This window comes from Marmota flaviventris, chromosome 16 (genome assembly GCF_047511675.1).
Source record: "Marmota flaviventris isolate mMarFla1 chromosome 16, mMarFla1.hap1, whole genome shotgun sequence".
Lineage (NCBI taxonomy): Eukaryota > Metazoa > Chordata > Mammalia > Rodentia > Sciuridae > Marmota > Marmota flaviventris.
The window spans coordinates 24,889,430-24,912,149 of record NC_092513.1 but is presented as its reverse complement, the minus strand read 5'-3'; the positions used below and the strand labels follow the sequence as shown (position 1 = coordinate 24,912,149).

At 37.0% G+C, this 22,720-nt stretch overlaps 1 protein-coding gene across 2 annotated transcripts in view; it reads right to left on the bottom strand.

Annotated features, from left to right (window-relative positions):
• The window catches only part of Dym (dymeclin), a 345,904-nt gene that overhangs the window by 62,820 nt on the left and 260,364 nt on the right, over positions 1–22,720 (bottom strand). For both annotated transcript variants that reach the window (XM_027948972.2, XM_027948971.2), the window contains exon 15: positions 7,398–7,580. In XM_027948972.2, the coding sequence (XP_027804773.1) occupies positions 7,398–7,580 (183 nt within the window). The remainder of the gene's footprint in view (positions 1–7,397; positions 7,581–22,720) is intronic.

The following is a 22,720-nucleotide window of genomic DNA, read 5'->3' as shown; positions in this document are numbered from 1 at the left end:
TTTTCCCTGTGGCAGACTGCTGTTCTGCTGCTGCTTGTAACTCAGAACTTGCCAGACTGGTGACAGAAGGCATTGGGTCCTGTGTTGTCCTGGACCTGCTGTCCTAAGACTTCAGTCTTACGTGGGCTACATATAGCTGGGCCTACAGCTTGAGGTTTTCTCAGCCTTTTCTTGCCTTTTTTTCCAATGGCAACGGAACTTTGTCTGTGGTGACTCTTGTGGTAGGATATCTCTAATGGTACTTTTGGAGGATACTGGGGTGAGGGCAGTTTCCTGCCGTTTCCCCACAAGTAGGGGGTGCTTTCTTCTATCTTTCCCAGACACAAGGAGTCTCTACCCATGCCAGGGGGCAATAAGGAGTGGCTCTTCCTGACTACTCTCTAAATCTGCAATCTCCCACTTCTACTCCAACTCATTCTCATTTCCCTTTCTTCTTGTTCTTCTTTTTCCCCATGAGCATGTTGATGCTATTTAGTAAATGAAGATAAATGAGATAAAGAAGGCTGCAGAAGAAAATTTTTAATTTTGTATTTTGGAGAAAATCAAGAATTATGATTGAACCTGTTGAACACTTATGAACTGTCAAATGGACAACAAAATGAGCTAACTGGTGCTCAGTAAGGATGGTCAGATATGGAAGTACACAAGCTCTAAGGTCAATTTTACATTGCCCAGACATAAAATAATTCTTGCTTTTACCATATTATATGACTATTAGAGCTCATTGTATCTGTTCTCTACTCACATTCAGCCACTTCGGGCCTTAAGCAATTAAAAAACTTTTCTCCTAACTCTCCTGTTTGGCGTGGCAGTTCTGCTTTGTCCTGCTGCTTATGTCACCAGATCACAGCATCCCATGTTTGGGATTGGAAAGAGAGGGGCCAGTGGGTAATAAAAATGTGGGTACTTGAAAAACATGTCTTGTTCCTTCTGCAGAACTTACAAGTGCTCCAGGATTAGTCACTCCTGTCTCAGATATTCAGTACTGCTGAATATCTGATGTCTTAACGAAAATACCAATTCTCAACTCCCTGTCAGCTAAAAATAACAGTAGATTCCTAGTCTCCTCCACTAATACTTTTCAAGGTTAACTCCATGAAAGAAAAAAAGTAGCAAAGGCATGCTTTTAGGCCCAAATTTCAGGGTATTTAGGAAGGTAGGGGGAAGGTAAAGTGCTGAAAAAGGCAAAAAGCAGAAATGTTATTTACATCTTTATCAACTACAATTCTTTTCTATCTAAATATATGAAAGGAATTTAAAAAATTTTAAAGAATTTCCAGTGTGCCCAGCACAATTTTGGATGATAGTTATTTGACAAAAAATTGCTGAAAAACCTACTCATTTTGAGTCTGTTTCTCCAAGTGAATAATGAAAACATGGGATGTAGAATGAGAAGATCTGGATTCAAGCAGTAGAGTGACTCAGAGGCTGAGTGACACTCTACCAAGGATTTATTTCTCCTCTCTAGGCCCTGCACTGCCTCCCTCCCAGGGAGGGAGGAAAAGTCAATGAGATCTGCATATGCAAAAAACCAGCAAGGATCAAGGTGAGCAGATAAAGTGATCACCTAAGACAGTGATGCTTAGGGAGGGGATTTGTAGTTGGTTTTCTTATTTGTCGAATGGGATGATAACTGTGGTTTATGTGGTTTAAGGGGAGCAAAAGAGATAATGAAAGCACTTGGCCTCACAAGGCAGTAGCTAACCAAAGGGATACCCTGACAATGCACTTTTTACTGAAACAGGTGAAGTATCAGTAAGTCACTTATTCTTGTGACACTGACAGGAAAGTTGGCACAGTGGGCACATGTTTGGATATATGTTCAGATGAATACACTGCTTTTATAATTCCATGGTGCTATATACAGTGTGGCCCTTACTATACCTCCTCACTTGCACTCTGTACTGTTCTCTGAGACTGTTTCAAATGGATGTGATATAAGTGCTTCAATGGTTCTTGTTTGTCCTCACAAAAATAATATAGTTGTTCAAAGACATTTTTAAGCTTGTCAAGAGCATTGTCGGTAAGAATGATCTTCATGTTTACGAATGGTGGCATAAAGACTGATTTGACACTGTTAGAAGTGATCTCAAGGGAGAAAGTAAATAGTGGAAGCTCGAGGCATGTAGGTCTGATCAGACATTTGCAGGGAGTAAACATGTAAACCAATGAGAACCTGCAGGCGCAGCTGGCGAGTAGGAGCGCAATCAGGCGCAACTACAGACACTGGCTTGCTTTATGGCCAGACTGTCTGGGTTTGACTGCTGGCTCTAGCACTTTCTGAATGTGTGACTGTGAACAAGTTAATTAATCTTTCTAAACTGGTTTCTTTATCTGTAAATTGAGGATTAAAATGCAATATACCTCACAGGTTTATTTTTAAATTAGGATTAAGATAATGCATGTAAATGCTTAGCAGGCATGCAATAAAAGCTAGCAATGACAATGAGGAGGAGGTATAGGAGGGGAAGGAGGAGGAGAACAGGAACAGATGTTTTTTGATGTGGTTTAAATAGAATTTTAAAGCTAAATAATCCAAATGATATGTTATCGTATAATAATCTATCACCTATGACATCCATGACCATGGGAGGGGGTCAGAGAACTCTGGGTTAGTCTTTTGAGAAACGCAAAGAAAACATTGGCAATCCCAGTGAAAGTTCTTTGGAATTAATCAGAGAGCATTACCCCCGAATATAATTGGTGTACATTATCAGGCATATATCAGTACATAGTTCAGGTGCCTGTCCTTAAAAACAGACAAAACAAAAAGGAAGGTATGGAAAAAGAAACTGAAATCAGAGAGTGCCAGAGAAAGGCATAAGTTAGGATATAGATGTAACAGAGGACTGTCATTAAGGCAGATTCAAATGAATAGGACAACAAAGATTAGAAACACAAAGGCTGAAAAGGATTGTGTTAGTTAGCTTTTTGTTGCTATGACCAAAATACTCAATGAGAACAATTTAGAGGAGGAAGTTTATTTGGGCTCATAGTATCAAAGGTGGGCTGAGTATAGTGCTCTAGGCCCAAGGTGAGGCAGGACGTCATGGTGGATGGTCCAGGAGAGGAAAGCTGCTCCCCTCATGACTGGCCAGGAAGCAGAGGGAAAGTGGAGAAAGGCTGGACACAGTGGCACACGCCTGTATTACCAGAAGCTCAGGAGACTGAGGCAGGAGGATTGCAAGTTCAAAGCTAGCCTCACCAACTTAGTGAGGCCCTAAGCAACTTATCAAGGCTATTTCAAAATAAAATATAAGAAGGGGCGGGGATGTGGCTCAGAGGTTAAGTGCCCCTGAGTTCAATCCCTGGTACCCCAAAGAAAAGAAGAAAGTGGGGAAGGTGTTACAGAAAAGAACAACCCTTTCCAGGGCATGCCCTCTGTGACCACTTCCTCCAGCCACCTGTTCTGTTACCATTCAAGCTATGATGCACTAATTGGGTTAGAGTTCTCACAATCCAGTCACTTTACCTCTGAACATCCTTGTAATAACACAGGAACTTTTCAGGGATACTTCATATCCAAACCATAAGAAGGATATATTAAATATTTTTATGATGTAAAGATCTGGATAAATCTTGGAAAACCAGAAATAAGCTCTACCCTAGAGCTTGAAAGTGACACATGTATAAATAAATATAAGAACATACTATTTTACCACTGCAATGCCTATGCCTGGGTGATATTCTTAGGCCAATTACATATCAAGAATGTTGAGACCATAAAAGGCCATGCTTGACATCAGGTTAATTTAAAAGGATAAAAGGTCAGGAAAAAAAGCATGCTAATAGCATAGCCACAGATTTTTGTTTTCCTTGAAAATCCTTACAATAGTTTTGGGACTGAAATTTGGCCCCTCAATGACAGTTCAGATCAAGAGAATGAGACTGCTATGGGTGGATGCAGCAGGCACCCTAGCTTGGAAACCATATCTCAAATTGAAAACAATACCCTGTGAAAGTCTTAGCTTCTGGGTTCCTGAAAAGAACATGCCTGGTTATAAGAGTTCTCTTGCTCAGAGCAGCCCAAAGCTATTGCTTCCTATCAGGTATTTATAGTTCCTCTCAGTGCAGACTCAGCTTACCCATCAAATATCATTTTATCATATTATCATTTTACCATAGCAGGGACACTGGTGACACAGCTGACATCCACTTTCATTAGTTTTCTAATGAACTGAGTGAAGAACAGCTTAACTCAAGGACAATTTCTCGTGTATAAGGAAGAAATTTGTTAAACTTTTACTCTGAGGTATCATGAATATTAAACAAGTGTTTTACTTCTAAAAATAGTACGAGCAAGAAACAGAAATGAGGGGCTGGGACTCAGCGGTAGAGTGCTCATCTTGCATGTGTGAGGCCCTGAGTTCAATCCTCAGCACCACATTAATAAAAATAAACAAACAAACAAACAAACAAATAAATAAATGTTAAAAAAAGAAAGAAATAGAAATGAATCCACAGTGGTACAAAGTAGCTTTTTTAGAAATAAATAAAATAAATAAATAGTCTATAAAGTTGCCTTCACAAAAAAAAAAAAAAAAAAAACAACTTCTGCTCAACATTATAATCCATAAGACTGCTGTTAGGATCAGCTGTTAGTAAGGGATGAAGGCTCTCTCTGCCTTCTTTCTGGACAGTTTCTTTGTAAGTCAGGATCAGAGCAGGGACTGTTTTGCCCATCCCTGGTGTTTCTGCATTCTCATCTTTTACCAAAGCATACAATTAACATTAATTATTTAACTATAAGCCACCGTCTACCCAGTCTAGAGTTCAGTCTCCTCCTCCAAGTGCCTAATACAATTAACCAAGGTTCAGCAAATCATGAAATCACCTGAGAACACAAGATCAAGAAGTGGAAAAGCTTCAAGAGAATAGATCATACATAAAGGAAGAAGAAAAACATTTTCAAGCAGGAAGGCTAAAACATTTTTTAAAAATCTTTGGCCAGCCTCAGCAACTTAGTGAGGTCCTAAGGAACTCAGTGAAACTCCATCTCTAAATAAAATATAAAACAGGGTTGGAGATGTGGCTCACTGGCTAAGTGCCCCTGGCTTTGATTCCCAGTATCCAAAAAATAAAATACAATAAATAAATAAATACTATCTAGAAGAAAGAACTTTGAACGTTCTCAACAAAGAAATGATAAATGTTCTGAGGTGATGAGGATGTAAATTACCCATATTTAATCATTACACATTATATACATTTATTGAAATATCACATTATACCCTACATATATGTACAATTATGCATTAACTTTAAAAAAAATCAACATCATATCATCCTTTTCCAAAAAGTTAATGTAGTATATGATAATAAACTGTCTACAAACATGAAACCATAAACCAAGAAAGAGGAAGACACAGGAGCTAGGTTTGACCATAGGAAAACAGTGAGGGAAATTCCCAGGAAGCCACTGTAGCTGTACAGGAGAACCAGCGCACACTGTGTGCAGCAAGAATCAGATCCCCAAGGAAATATGGAGCAGAATGTCCTCTGATCTCTTTTATCATTTTGAGAGAAGACATTTGTTAGAAGACTCTGTAGCTGTGTTAGTGATTGCTAGACACCAAAAATCTAGAGCATAATGGAATAATAGTAATAAAATGTAATATTAATAAGAAACATAAATACTTCAAAAGAAAAACTGGCAAAAGATTTGCATAGGCACTTTACAAAACAGAAAATCCAAATGAACACTAAATCTATGAAACATACTCATTCTCAGTAAAAAAGGAACTACAAACTAAAACTGTAATGAGATGCCATTACAAAATTGGCAAAACTATTAAAGCTAGGATGTTAAGCAACAGGAATCCTTATACACTGTAGCCTGGAATGTAAAATGGTAGAACTCTGGTACGGTTTGGATATGAAATGTTCCCCCCAAAGCCCCTGTGTTAATGCAGAATATTCAGAAGTGAAATGGATGGTGAGAGCTGTAACCTCATCAGTCCATCCTAGTGTGAATGGACTGGGTGGTAACTGTAGGCAGGTAGGGGCGTGGAGGGAGGAACTGGGTCCCTTCTCCGACTTCCCTCTCTCTGTTTCCTGGCTGTCATTTGTGATGCAGCACTCCTCCACCACACCTTTCTCCTATGACATTCTATCTCACCTTGGGACCAAAGCAATCTCTGAAACTATGAACCAAAATAAACTTTCCCTCCTCTAAGTTGTTCTTGTCAGTATTTTGGTTATAGCGACTGCAAAGCTGATTAACATATACTCCAGAGTAAACCCTTTAAGGTATGAGACAGTTCATATAACAATTCCATTATTGCATAGACACTCTAGCGAAAGGCATATACTTATGCTTAGTTATTATTGAAATTATAATATTTGCTTGTGTGACAGTTTATTATCAATTAATTTCCTAGATGTAAGTAACACAAAAACAGGGTGTTGGCTCTTTAGTAAACTTTAGTGTCTAATGCCATGAATCATATTAGTCATTCAAAAAATATTTATGGAACCAAATTTGATCAGAAAACAAATAGCAATAGAAAATTTAACCAAAATCTTTTTGGAAAGGACAGGAAGCAAAAGTTCATAGACCTGTAAAAAATTTTCAATCATACTAGTAATTAGAGAAATAAAAATAAAAATGATGAAATACCAGTTTGCTATAAAAAAAGACAAACATTAAAATAATTTTAATACTCCAAGCTGCAAAAGTGTAGTGAGACAGATCCTCTCACAGGTCACTTGTGGAAATATATAATGATATACAGATGCATAAATTGTACAATGTTTCTGGAAAGCAATCTAGCAGCCTATGTTGAATCTTGAAGATATACATAATCTCTGATGGCAAAACCAGTAAAATTCCAGTTATAACACTAAAAATATAATTTGAAAACGTGAGCTAAGATTTATTTATAAATAGTTCATTAACCATGAATTGATAAAACACTGAAAATAATCAAAAGTGGCAACAATGGGATAATAGTTAATATATTTTAGGATATCTACAATGCAGGCCAGATAGGTACTAAAGTGTACGGCTCAAAGAACTGATGATACCACAGAAAAATTTTTCACGATCTAAATGTTAAGTAGAACAGAACAGAGAATTGTTTAGGTATGATCTCAATTCTATTAATGTGTGTGTTTAATACATACACACACATATGCACACACAGGAATGCAACAATTGTTACATAAAATTATAATCAGGGAATTACAAATTGAAACTATACTGAGATGCCATTACAAAATTGGCAAAACCATTAAAACTAGGATGCAAAGCAATAATAATTCTTATACACCATAGGCTACATAGTTTAAGGAAAGGACTCACTATTGTAGAGAGTTCATAGCAAGGTTTGTTAAATTACAGCTTTTCTGCTTTAGTACTTAAAAAAAAATAATAAATACCTTCATTTACAACTTACCAGATCAATATTTTGCATTATATCCTGAAATGAAGGATGAGTTCGAAACTGTTCAAAGAGATCGCGTTTGTAAAGCAGTGCATACACCAAGTTTGGGTTGTGGTGGAGAGAATTTGTCAGGCAGGAATTGATGATCTCCAACATCATTCGAATCACTTCTTCAATGACATTGAGGTCCTGTGCCTATGAGAAAGTAAACCCCAACACAGAGTCAGTGGTTTCCTCCTTGCTATAGAAGTAATCAAAATTCAAGTAATTATTTAAAACTAGAGCAGCATTAAAAAGATCTTGTAGGAGAGCTGTTCATGGTTATTTCTATCAAGAGTCTTTAGAATTTTTTTTCTTTTTAAAAATTAATTTAGTTACTCTAGGTAGGTATATATGACAACAGAATGCTAGAATTAGTTTTAGAAGTTACTAAAGGATTTGAATTAAAATTGTTTGATCTTATTATGGTGATAATTAGGAATCTCATATAATAAATATGAATAAATGATAAGAGTCACCAATTTAGAGCTTACTCAGCTCCAACAGATCCTCATTTGCAATCTTATCCTAAATCATTAGACTTTCACAATGTAAATTAGTAAAGGGGGGTCTTACTGTTTCCCAGAAAAGTTCCTAAATCAGAAAGTAACCTCAGTTTTCTGTACTGTCATTTCAACCATTATATTTACAGATAAATAGCCTGTGGTTTTGTCACTGTTTCTTAGAGTTAGCAGTCTTTGGGAATCTGAATATAAAATGATTTGCCAGCATCAAAACTCAAGGTAAGCAATGAGCAAGTTTTTTAGTGAAAGATCTAGTCCAGCTCCCAGCTTCCAGCAGGAAAGTGGCCCAGTGTGGTCCTGGCACCTTGGAGATCTCCAGAACTCTTGCTTGCAGGAGTAGGCTGAGCTCCCAACCACTCCTACTGCCTGCCAGGCCCAAGGCTCAGCAGGTTCTCTGGAGCACCTGGCTCCCTGCTTTGAGAGCTTTTTCTGTTTTGGGTTCATCAAGAAACATCCCTGTCATTTTTAGGTGTGGCTATGTATTTTAAATGTTTCCTTATTATGATTCATCTATCATTGGTATGTTTTTATTGCAAAGGGAAGGAGATCAGGCTTCAAATTTGAAACTGACAACATAATCTAAACTGTAAGTTCTCTTAATTGTATTTTCATCTCACCTAGTGTTCGAATGACTAGTGGAGGAGAAGATATGGAGTTTCAGAATTTTCTCTCAGGTCATTTAAAAGCAACTCAGTGGGATAGTATGATTACTTCAGAAACAAAAGTTGGGCAAAATACTAGCTTCCTGTAGAATTTTATGTTAATAAATATTTCATATACTTATTTATGTTAAGTCTAATATATTAAATTTATGTTTACAGGGTTATCTGGTGATGGATTACAATTTCTACTTTCAAACACATCATTTATTCTCAATATTTAATTAAATAATTTGCTGAAGCAAAAAGGAAAACATACCCAACCCTCAAACAGGACCTGCGCATTTAAACCCAAGCTAAAATATTGACCATTTATTTCATTCCTAAGTCAGGAAAGTATAAACTGAAAACTTTAGATCAATATGCAATGCTCTGCATTAATTTTTACTTTGCATCAATCTGACTGAAGGCTCTTTAAGAATTATATTAACCCTTATATATTTAAAGGCATTTCTAGATATCTTATTTAACTTATTTTATGTTGTTTCTCTAATGTAAGTTCTAATGCTACCTTTTATAGACTATATTCAGCTACAGTTATGTAAATTGAATGACAAGAACATATAGTTTCTAATGTTATTCAAATTGAAAATGTAATGTGGGAAGATGTAGCAATGATATTTTATATAACATTAAATTTAGCTGTATTGTCATGATAAAAGGCACTTCTATATTTTCATGCTGTGAAACAAGGTAACAAAAATGAAAAATTATACACAATTAAGAACACTAAGTTAAACTTAAAGAGGAGCTGGTTACATTTTCTGTCAAAATCTATTTTAACATATAAACTTATAATTTAGGTTATTAAAATTTCAACACAAAGACTTTCCAGACCTCAGCACAACTATCCTTTTTATGACATAGGGTCAGTTTCCTTCCTGGATATACCCAGGGGTGAAATTCTAAATATTTAACAACTAGTAGACACTATTAGTTCTATTAGATGGGGCTGTACACAACCCGAGCAGCCCCACCAACTTGCAACAGCTGGATGTCAATTACAGTTATTTTCACAACTACTCTCAAAGGAACGATTCCTTGAGAAATTAAATGAGATTACTTGAAGTCAGCTATCTACATTGATTAGTTTTATTATGTTCTAAATATAGTTCCAAAAATTGCTACATGTATCTTTCATTCAATTTAGTAATTCTTTAGTTTAGTTCTGAGTTAGAAAGTTTAGAATTTGGTCAAAGAATCATAACATCACAAAACATACTCAACACTAGACACTAAAGCTACTTCTTTTAGAGCTAGAGTCTCTTTCCTTCTATAATGTTCATTTCAAGTATACCAGCTTATTCTTGAATACAGAACATATAATATTGCAACAAATTCATTTTCAAGTAACAACCACTACTTTAATTATCCTTAAGAAATAAAGTGTTAACCACTACTTTAAATATTTTTAAGAAACAGCCAGAGTTCCTACAGTGCAAGTTGTTCCTAGAAACCATGCTCTGTGGTCCTTCCATTTCTGTTGGAAGATCATTTGTAGCTTTAAGATATCAAGGAGACTGTGAAATAATCATGGGCCAAAGGGGTAAACTATGTTTACCAAAAATAAGATAATCAACCTTTTGGCTAATTTTAATTTCCAAGAAAAATTATCAAAATAAATATAATCTGTAAGCTATTTGAGTCTTTAAGTTGCTACTATGACTAGATTCTGGTGCAGGTCACTACTGGATATGGCAGTTAACCATATCTTTTATGTTTCATTTTTAAAAAGCATTATTGGGCAATAATGACCACTTGTAAAATGATAAAAAACTAGAACAAATTGATTAGAGAGTTTTTAGAAAAACTACAAATTCATCCAAATTTCAACATATAAATAGACCTAAAGAGTTGTCCAATTTAATCATTATTTGGGTGCCAACACTTCAAATGGTATTTAACATTTTTTTCCCCCTTTTGGTGCCTGGGGATTGAATAGAGGGCTTTGCACACGCTAAGCATGAACTCTACTGCTGGCTACGTACCAGCCCCCATTTAATATTTTTTTAAAAATATTTTTTAGTTGTAGTTGGACACAATACCTTTATTTTATTTATTTTTATGTGGTGCCGAGGTTTAAACCCATGGCCTCGAACATGCTAGGTGAGTGAGTGCTCTACCACTGACCACAACCCCAGCCCTCAATTTTTTTCCCAAGAAGCTTAAATGAGGCTGTATTTGTAAAAACCCTTAAAGCAGTGTGTAACACCAGGTAAGCACCATGTGAATATGCTCCAAAATAAAAACAAAAATATTATTAAAGTACTTTAAAATGGAAAAATCACTGTAACTTTAGACATTATTACAAAAAGAACAAAAAAAAAAAAAATGTCTTTCTAAAGTTGTTCCACTAATATAATTACCATAAATGCCCAAAACTCGGAAGTCACATTTCTAAGTCTTAAATTTGAGTCACAATTTTTACTTTTATTTATAAAACCAGTCTTTTAGAAAACCCTATGCAGAAAACTGCCTTATAGAATAAAATAAGGTTTTATAAAAATTATATGCTTTTAAAAGTTAACCATGTATTCTCTGAGCTGTCAAAATTATCTTTGTCAGAGATAAAAATCTCATTGGCAGAGCAACAAAATATGGAGAGATAACAAGATATGTGTTACCTCATCTATTGTACTCATGGTCTTTTCTTTTTAGTACATATGGCTTCTGTGACAGGAATAAGGTCTAGATTAAAAAAAAAAAAAAAAAAAAAGGTGGGTGCATACTTACTTCATTGCAATTTCAATGTAAAAAAAAAAAAGATTCCCATTTCATGTTTTATTTGAACATGTTGGGAATGAAAGCCCAACAAATTCTATGTTAAATAGTAATTTAATATCTAATAGACAAGTTGGCAGTTGTGGGAATATTTTACCTAGTTAACAGCACTCAGAATGAGTGCCTTTCATTCTATAAACTTCCTTTTCCTTTTAAGAGGGAATTTATACAGTTAAATAGTTTCAAATCATTTATTTTTAGTTTCCTTAGGAGGAGCATATGTATCTTGTTTGTATTAGTTTTGGGGGGATTCCAAGAGAGTTGTCTAAATTTCCTGCATTTTCAGCAGAAAATAAAACCTTCAACAAAATTAATAGGACTTTGCCAAAGGCAGGGAGCAGGAGGAAATGTGCAGGCAAGGGTCTTTTTAAAGTCACTGAGCCACTGGCCTTCAAAGGCAATCCTCCGGTGACAGACTTGTTATCTTTATGTTGTTAATTCACTGGCACACACACTGAAAAGCTTTGTGACCATGTTATTTGTAGCCAGAATTGGATTTGTCCCAAAATATCAAGCTTCTAACTAGCTTTGTGTTACATACAAAATCACAGCTGAAGAATAGATCCTGTGACCAACTTAGACAATGGGTAACCTTCATCAAGAGGTGGGAGGGGCAGGTGGAGAGAAGAGAGCAGTGTTTTGGCCCCACTGTTCCTGCGAGGGAGTGGAAACCAAGCAGTCTTCACTCACTCTTCCTGGAGCCCAGGATCCTCCACTAGGACCCTGGGAAGTGGCTATTTACAAGACACTGCTGTGCAGGCAGTGGTGGCACGGGACAAGATAATGGTGGCCACCAGGGCACTGACTAAGTTTGCACGTTTTCCCACATCTGGAAAATTATCAAAATCCAATGAAGCTGCAGTCCCCAACAATTAGATTACCTCAGCAAATCATGGCACAGAAAAGCAGGTACGAAATAGTGCTGCCCACCCTTACCCAGGCCCTTCTCCCAGAAGGAGAGACTAAGTATACACCAGAGCCTGGCATTTTTCGTTTTTTAATTTAAATGCTTTAAGAATTAATGTTCATTTTCATTCTTTTAAAAATGTATTAGTATTTTATCATAAAAAGAAATACCCTTTCATGTTCTATAAAAGGTAAAATGGTACTCTGGGAAGATATGCTTTTTTTAATGGATTTGACTTCCTACTGAGTGCCTCCATTTACTCCAACTTAGGTCCCAGTGTCCCAATTGGGTCCCAGCTCTGCTAATAACTAGCTTTGTGACCTTTGGTAAGTCACTTGAGTTTCGGTATTTGCCAAAACAAATGCTTATGTGATTTTAAACAATTTCTCTACTCTCAAGTCTCAATTTCATAAGGAATGTAAAAAATACTGAATTTAGAAAGAAAATCATGAGTATAACCAATAATGCAATTAGTGTAGAAAAATCTTTATAGAGTGACCTCAAATTCAGAATTTACTTTAAATTATCCCATCACCTTGAATGGAGTCATTGTCAGTTTTTAGAAGAAAATCAATGCCCCGTGAAAGTACAAACACACAAGGCTAAGTTCCAAAATAATCATTCTCTAGACTGAAGAACTTATTGCTGCTTCTGTTCTCCGTGCATGTTAATTATCTTTGCCATTGTTAATGTGGGGACAGCAGAGGATCATCTCTAAACCTGTCTGTCAAGGACTCTGCATTGACTTCAGAGACCTACAATGTTTGGTGCCATTTTTTATTCTTGCTTGAGAAAGAGTCAGTGATGCTAAGAAAGGCAGTAAAGAATCATACATGGGGGTTTTGTTAACCTGAAGTAAAAAGGAAAAATGGGTGCAGCTGCAAGTTAGCAGAGAGCAGCTCTAGGTTGGGTTCAAGTCTCAGTTTTGCCATTGACTGGGCAAGCCACTTTCTTGGGCCTCAGTTTCTTCAAATGTAAAGTAAATGGGTTCTCTGAGACAATGCCAGGAAGCATTATTAGGGGCCTGGACTTGGGCTTCTGCTTAGGGTATAGGGGAAAAAAAAAAGCCTTTCTATCCAAGCCTAACATGAGGAAAAGCCAGACAATTTAGACTCAGGTCTTGCTGTCAGAGAACAAATTTTCAAGGCAACCCAGTGAAATGAATTCCTTCTAAGGAAAGAAGGAAGACAGGCACTCTCACACCTTAGACTGAGTATGGGAGGAAGCTGTGTTCTCCGCTAAACTTCCAATGAATTTGTAAAGGCTAAGTGTGGTCAGCTGGGTGAGGCTGGGAAGCTGGGAAGCTGGGCCCCAGGTGGAGTGAGGAAGGCCCTTACTTGAGAGCACTTTTCCACAGGTCTCCACCAGAGCACATGAGAAAGGCTGTGTGTGGAACAGGAGATGTAAGGAAGCCACTCCATCAGTCAAGCTTACAGAAGGTGGTCAGCTGCTGCTGGGGACAGATGCCAAGACTTTTGGGCTTCCCAGACTCGACTCTTACGCTATGTAAAAGCCTAGAGCCTTAAGCTAAGCCAAGAACACCGGCATTTCCACTGCTCCTAGGCGAGAAGTATACACATAACCCATCCTGTCCCTGAATGGGTACGAGACACTCTCATGCCTCCAGGATATGGGCAAAGACCCACTCTAGTGGTGGGAGAATAGAAGCAAAAGAAATTCTAAAACTGGGATTTGAGGCAGGAAACCAGCTTGGGTTCAGAATTCCTTACCTGTATGAAGAAGAGGTCTGCCCCAAGGGTAAGGGACAGGGAGTCCGAGAATGCCTAACCTCTGAGATTCAGGCACATTCAGGGACTCCCCAAGATTGAGATGGACAAGTATAACAAAGAGATCCCTCTTCCAACCCAACGGGAGGGACTGCTGAAAGCAGAGGGCAACAAAAGAACACTTAAACAAAACAAAAAACCTCCCTCTAACACCCCAGACCCATCTCGTGAAGTATAAAGTAACAACTGTGGGGAAAATTTGAAGGTAGTGTTGCGCGATAGATATAAACCCTAAAAGCTTAAGTCCCAACAGCAGAGGCAAACCCACTCACAGCAGAGGCATAAGGACTTTTAAACCCCAGTTTCCTTTGACCTATTCACAGTGTCCAGTATTCAACAGAAAATTATGAGATGCATAAAAGAAATCATACAGTCCCTAAGCACAGTGGCCTATACGACTGGTAAGCACTGGCACTGGCAGGTGCTGGTGAGGGAGTGGTGATTCAGACACATTTGTGTCTCACTAAGGTTAGCACTTAGAGGGCAGACACCCTAAATGGATGGAAGTATCAGGGGCTATGGGTGCCTTGGGGTAGGGTGGGGTTGGCTTGGTATGGGGAGTACAGCAGAGTGGCTAGACACATGAACTCTGGAGCCAGGCCAGGATTTGAATCCCAGTTTTAGCATATACTAGCCATGTGTTCTTGAGCAATTCATGGAAACTCTCTGAGCCTTAGCTTTCCCATCTGAAAAATGGGAATACTACCTATTTCAGGGGAAGTAAGGATTAGATAATATAATGTATTCAAAAACATTTGCAGCCTTACTTAGCAGGTAAAAGGGCTCTTTACACAGTAATGATTATGAGCACTTATTTTATGAATAGGCAGAGGCCTGTAAAAGTTGTGGGAAAGGGGAAAGGGAGAGGGAAGTACATGTACAAAAAGCCTAACAGTGAAATGGAACATGGTTTGTGCTTAAAGATTTAGTCCCATGATATTTATTATATAATAACCCCTGAATTTGAGCATCAAATTTGAATTAGTCTTCAATTCAGTTTGACATAATAAACTACTACAAATTTAGGGGTTTACAACAACATAAAAGTTATCTCATAGTTCTGCAGGTACATTTGGCTGTGCTCAGTTTCACCAGGCCAAAATCAGCTAGGTGGGTTTCTTTTCTGGAAGCTGGGAGACAATCTAATTCTAAGTTCACTCAGATTGTTGGCAACATTCAGTTCCTGGGGTAGCAGAGCTGAGTTTCCTATTTTCTTTTGGGGTAGCACTAGGAGTCTCTGTTAGCAACTCAGGCTACCTGAACTACTCATCCTATTGCTCCTTCTGTCTTCATACCAGGAACAGCCTGTCAGATTCCACACATCCTGACTCTCCTTGAGGTCCTCCTCTGGCATAGCTCTTCTACTTCAGCTGGAGGAAATTCTTTGCCCTAAAGCCTCATGTGTTTAGATTAGGTCCACATAGACAAACCAGGCTAATCTCCCTATTTTAAAGTCTATAACCTCATTTCTATCTCCAAAGTCCCTCTTGCTAAGTAACCTAACATATCTGCTGGTTACGGGATATGATGCAGACATTTTTTTAGGGGTGCCCCAAAGTAGATGATTGTTTACATAAATTATAGTGTAAATAGACAAATGAATGTGAGGCTATTGAAATGATTATGAAACTAGTTTTGAAATGCATCTAAATAGGACAGACTGATGGAAGAACAGAGATAAACAGGTAATGATAAAGCAAGTTGAATAAAATGTTAATTGGGGAATCTGGGTGGTGGATACATAGGCATTCATTGTAAACACATTTTTTTTCCAACTTTTTTGTATATTTGAAATTTTTCATAAATTTTTGAGGGAAAAACAGCAGCCCAATGATTTTTCAAGTCCTCCTGAATTTTCCAAACTTTATTGGGTAAAAATCTAAATGTCTGCAAGGATATGTTTTTTTCCAGCAAAGCAGCAGGAAATAAGGTTTTGTTTAAGGTTTACAAAAAAATTAATCTCAAACAGCATTAACTATCACTCTACTTTATTTTTCAAATAATTACCAAACTAAAAGAGAAAGGCAATAGTATAGAGTGCATTTTCTGAATTATTAAAAAACCAAATAATCTCTCGAGTGTGAGGAATTTTATTTCCAAAAGGAAAGTTGTCACTGCAATAATTAACATATAAAATCAATGATGTTTTGATTTGATTGCTTCTAGACAAGAATAAGCAAATCTACTTCACAATTTAACAAAATTCGACAACACAGATCCTCTCAGTTGGCCAAAAAAGATATAGTGAAATGAACTTTACAATGAAAATACACAAGACAATGATTTTACAGACATTAACTGGGGGCCAACACCATGACATAAGCACTATCCTAAGCACTGGGAACATAAATAAACATAAAATAAAATGCAATCCTTTGCTTTTACTTTACCCTGGAACTATAAAATATTGTCTAGTTTTGTAATGCGGAAATATCTCAAAAATACTTCTTTCAAGATATTTACAGTATACTACTTGTACTGTAGTGTGCACTCACAAAGGAATTTAACATTAAAGGAAAAAGAAGGAGAAGTAGGAGAAAAGAAAAAACTGATTTCTTTCACTTGGAATTATTGCCAGTGTATCTGAGGGATACTAAACCTCACTGGGCATGGAAGCTAGTGGCCCAGTCTCTGGTCAATCTGACTTGCCTCTGAATCCTTGTTTTACCACCTACTACTTATGTAACCTTGGGCAAGACTCTAAACCTTGATTTATTTACCAGTAAACTGGTAGAGTGAAAATGAATATGTAAGACATCTACTCCAATGTCTAATACAGAATATTAGCTCAAGAAACTATTGTTCCTACTAGTAATCATGAATGAAAATTTCTCATTAGAAGCAGATGTGCCTGGGAGATGTATTAATACTATCGCTACTAAGATAAACTGTACCTTTCTCTGACTTGTACTGTAGTGTGCACTTAAAAAGAACAAAGAAGTGCTTCCATGATGCTGAAATTTGAATTCAGAACAAATATGTGAGTTATAATGAAATGCTCTGAGCTGTGAACCTGAGATCTTTAAGAACCTAACTGCCATTATTACACTAAATGGTTAATCTCCTTAGGAAATACGTTTAAAAATAATCCAAGTCTAATGCTAAAATATAGGTGATCCCTGATTGAAGACAGCCTGATTTGACACCCAATGTATTATAATCATATTTCACAATAAGGACAAAAAGTTGTAGTTACAGTTGCCTAATGAATGGTTCCAATGCCTACATTTTGTCTAAATAACCACTAAATGCTCCTGATTCAGTCAAGGTCAATGGCAATGGGGGTGACTCAGTCTGCTGCTACAATTAGAGCAAAAGATCACTAAAGTTGCCATGGAAACTGCCTATTGCCCAGCAATTACCATTCAAAACTTTGGGAGGCAATCCCTGTATTAAATTTGCAGTTTATTTCTTGAGGCAGAAACTAATTTTAAAAGCAATTTGAAGGTCCTCAGAGTAACAATAAATGTTTGCCACAGAAAGCATCACTACAAGATACTGTCAGTCCAAACGTCAGTTGATTTTATACTTTTCAAAACCTCAAAGGCACCTAAAAAGCATATATACCACCCAATTTTTAGCTGTCAGTGTTTATGATTATATGGGTATAAAATAAAAATTTTCATATCTATTTTTGTGTTTTCATGGTATGAAATTAGTCTTTTGGGGTGGAACTTATTAATATGTGAAACATTTATAAGGACCTGACTTAACAGGGATCAACTCAGGATCAAATTCTAGCAATCAATTCATGGATTGGGGCTGTCTGTCATTTTGCTAAGTGGTGCTAATTTGGGGGGTGGAGGGAGACAGATGCCTAATTTTCTTTTCCTCACGTTTTTAGAAACAACTATCAATATATAAAAGAAAAATCAAAATAAAAACCAAACTGTTAATGTAGTGTTAGGGTCTGTAAACAAGTCAAGATGGAGCCTGGCATTTTGCCAGGGGGAGTGGTTTGTGAGGTGGCACCAGCGAGCCATTAAGTGTGGAGACTTCTTATTGGTTGACTGCTGTATCTAGTTTATGTTAATTAAGATAAGCTGTGTGGAATGTATATATACCCCTCCTGTCCTTCAATAAAGGGCTCCCACTCCTGCTGTATCAATGTACACAAGTTGTTCGTCACCCCCTGGTTATTTTGCTGCAGCCGGACTGCGGCAATGTAGCATGAAGGGAACCCTCGTCCTAGGAGAAAATGAGAGTTGATATTAATGGAGAAGTACAAACAAGGCTCTTCAAGGAGCATTCTCAGTCAAAATTTTATTTGGCAAGAAGGAATGTGATCCCCCACCTCCTCTTTTCTTCAATAGCACTTCTTTATTCTACTTGTATCAAGATGGGGATAACAAAGAGATTTTATTAGGGGTAAGATATGAAATGCAAGTAAAAGCAATAATAATGATTATTTAAAGAAAACTTGCAGATACCTGTACCAGAATTAAAAGCAAGAAAGACAAGATTCACTTGGTAGTGTTTCTCATCAAAACATACAGACAATTCAAGGAAGTCACATAATGAAGACACAGGTGGTTTTCCACAACGTATGAACGTATGTAATATTTGTCTAATCCCATTATCTCTTACCAGAATGTGCCAAACCTTCACATCATGACTTCTGCTATGACCAGTGACCACTTCCTTCCTATATCCACCTCATGGTGGTGTGGAGAGGACTGGATGAATTATGGTACTCAGAGCAAGGCCTGGCCCCAATGAAATGGAAAGAATACTGAGCTAGGAGTCAGAGGACCTGAGTTCTAGGCCCGACTCTGCTAAACAGTTGCTTCTGAGCTTAACCCATCAAATTCCAAGTTTTCAAATCTGTGAACACAATAAATATTCAAACATTATTTTGAAGTTACCGTAAGTGGTAAACTTGCTGCTCAATTTAAGTTTTTATAGGTGTTCCACATCTGGCACAATGGACAAAATGGGTTAAGCAACTCCTTTAACTTTTCTGGGTGGAATTTCCTCTCTTGTTAAGTAGATACACAGTGCTTACCTACACTGCAAAATTATGAGGGTTGACTTATTTGAAAATGGTTTATTAACTATAAATGTTAAAAAAATGTGTAGTCAACTGTATGTATTGAACCCTTTTGCCTTTGACTCTAGAAATTCTGCCTTTTCCTAATTTTGTGTGAATATTAAGAAAGAGCAAAGAGGTTAGAAAATTTAGCAGCAGATAAATGAAAGTGGCCATAATTTGGTCATCTGTCCTTAAGTTTATAAATAAGAAACAGGCAGTTTTGGGGTTTTCTTCAGTAAGGCAAACCATGCTCTTCCTAAGACCCAGAGTCAGAGACAACATGAGATACACACCAGCTCAAGTCAGTCTCACAGCAGACATACACACTGCACCACTCAAGCTGCAACCACGGAGACAAGGTGACACCTGCCAATCTTTGGCAAGGACCTACTCATGTACAGGAACAATTACAGAAGATCCTATTAGGTAATGAACAGTTTTTAACTTCTTGAAAACCTCTTGGTTTTACCAAGAAATCACATTAGGCATTAGGTGAACTCCAAAGAATCAGGGAAATGGTAGTACCAACCAATTTTAGTAATTTAACTGCCTTCTTAATAAAAATGACACTCCAAGAAAAATTTTTAGAAGGCATTTGTTCTCCTACATATTTGAAAAAAATATATATATATGAAATGTGTTGTGACATTATTTGAACTAATTTACTGGTCATTGTCCAATAGGAACTGCTAAGTCTCTTTGGTGTGTCAACAAGTCAAATAAAAGAATGATTATGATCTTTTTAATGGCTTCTGCATGTCAATTAACATTTGAGTAGATTAGATAAGGAATCAGACATATTGAGCAAAAAGAATAAGAAAACAAAGACAAATGGAGAAATTAAAAATGCATCCATTGCGTGCGCGTATGCGCGCGTGCGCGCACACACACACACACACACACACACCACGGTTACAAATTGCCTTTTACAAAAGATCTCAAAACAGTCGCTATCTGAATATCCCTTGCAGCTCCTAAGAGCCTTGATAATATGGATAATGAACACCTGCTCAGTATTCTGGGCTTCACTGTGATTTTCTGGCTGTGGAGGTTTGGTTGAATGTAATCTAAACAGGTGGGAAAGTTTGGTTACTTTCTTCAGATTACCAATCTAAGTGATTCAATTTAATCAATTCTCCCAATGGGGACCCATTAGCAACCTCAATATTTCCAGATAAAATATATCGTTCATTTAAAAAAAATTGCAATTGACCGACTTTATGTAAAGGTGGAGCTTACACTCCAGTGGGAAAACTGTGAATTGTGGAGAATACTACGGAGGCAGAAAAAGGGAGAATAAATAAAAACAATTTAGATTGGGACCTGAATAAAGAAGTACAGGAAGTGTCCCATTTAAAACTTCATATTATTCGTATCCCTTTAATTCCTTTCATCTAATTGCTCTAGCTACAGTTTCAAGACTATGTTAAATAGAAGTAGTCAAAGAGGGCATCCCTGTCTTGTTTCAGTTTGTAGAAGGAATGCTTCCAATTTTTCTCCATTTAGAATGATGTTGGCCTTGGGTTTAGTATTGATACCCTATACAATTTTGAGGTATTTTCCTACTATCCTTCGTTTTTCTAGTGTTTTGAACAGGAAAGGGTGCTGTATTTTGTCAAATGCTTTCTCTGCATCAATTGATATAAAAACTATCATTACTTGCTGACATGATTCTATACTTAGAGGACCCAAAAAGCTAAACCAGAAAACTTCTAGAATAAATAAATGAATTCAGCAAAGTAGCAGAATATAAAATCAATACCCATAAATCAAATGCACTTCTGTGCATCAGTGATGAATCCTCTGAAAGAGAAATTAGGAAAACTACCCCATTCACAATAGCCTCAAAAAAAAAAAAAAAAAAAGAAGAAGAAGAAGAAGAATACTTGGGAATCAACTTAACAAAAGAGATGAAAGACCTCTAAAATGAAAACTACAGAACAGTAAAGCAATAAATTAAAGAACACCTTAGAAGATGGAAAGATTTCCCATGCTCTTGTATAACAAGACAAAATTAATATTGTTAAAATGGATATACTACTGAAAGCGCTATACAGATTCAATGTGATTCCAATTAAATCCCAACGAAATTCCTTATAGAAAAAGAAAAAGCAATCATGAAATTCATTTGGAAAAATGAGAGACCAAGAATAGCCAAAGCAATTCTTAGCAAGAAGAGTGAAGCAGGAGGCATCGCAAAACCAGACCTTAAACTATACTACAGAGCAATAGTAATAAAAGTGGCATGGTATTGGCACCAAAATAGACATGTAGACCAATGGTACTGAATAGAAGATACAGAGACAAACCCACATAAATACAGTTATCTCATACTAGACAAAGGAGCCGAAAACATACATTGGAGAAAAGATAGCCTCTTCAACAAATGGTGCTGGGAAAACTGGAAATCCATATGCAGCAAAATGAAACTAAACCCCTATTTCTCACCATGCACAAAACTCAACTCAAAGTGGGTCAAGGACCTAATAGAGGAAAAAGTAGGCCAGAATCTTCATCATGCTGGATTAGGCTCCAACTTCCTTAACAAGATTCCTAAAGCACAAGAAATAAAATCAAGAATCAATAATTGGGGTGGATTCAAACTAAAAAGCTTCTTCTCAGCAAAAGAAAGAAAAACAATGAGGTGAAGAGAGAGCCTATATTTTGGGAGCAAAATTTTTGCCATATGCACGTCAGATAGAGCACTAAATCTCTAGGATATATAAAGAACTCAAAAAACTTAACACCAAAACAGCAAACAATCCAATCAATAAATGGGCTAAGGAACTGAGTGGACACTTCTCAAAAGATGATATATATGCTGATTGCAGCATATATGAAGAAATGTGCAATGCCTCTAGTACTTAGAGAAATGTAAATCAAAATTAGATTTCATTTCACACCAGTCAGAATGGCAATTATCAAGAATACAAACAACAATAAGTGTTGTCAAGGATGTGGGGGAAAAGGCACACTCACACATCACTGGTGAGACTGCAAATTGATGCAACTAATCTGGAAAGCAGTATTAGAAAACTTGGAATGGAACCACCATTTGACCCAGCTATCTCACTCCTTGATCTATACCCAAAGGACTTATAAACAGCAGCCACATCAATGTTTATAGCAGCTCAATTCACAATAGCTAAACTGTGGGACCAACCTAGATGCCCTTCAATAGATGAATGGATAAAAAAACTGAGGTATATATACACAATGGAATATTATTCAGCATTAAAAAAGAATAAAATCATGGCATTTGCAGGTAAATGGATGGAGTTGAAGAATATCATGCTAAGGGAAGTAAGCCAATCCCAAAAACCAAAGGCCAAATGTTTTCTCTGATAAGTGGATGCTGATCCATAATGGTGGGGGGGGGGCATGGGAAAAATGGAGGAACTCTGATTGGGCAAAGGGGGAGAAGGGCGGGAAGGGGGGGCATGGGGGCAGGAAAGATGGTGGAATGAGATGGACATCATTACCCTAAGTACATGAATGACTGTACATATGGTGCAATGCTACATCGTGTTCAACCCAAGTACTGAAAAGTTGTGCTACAATTGTGTACAATGAATCAAAATGCATTCTGCTATCATAGATACCTAA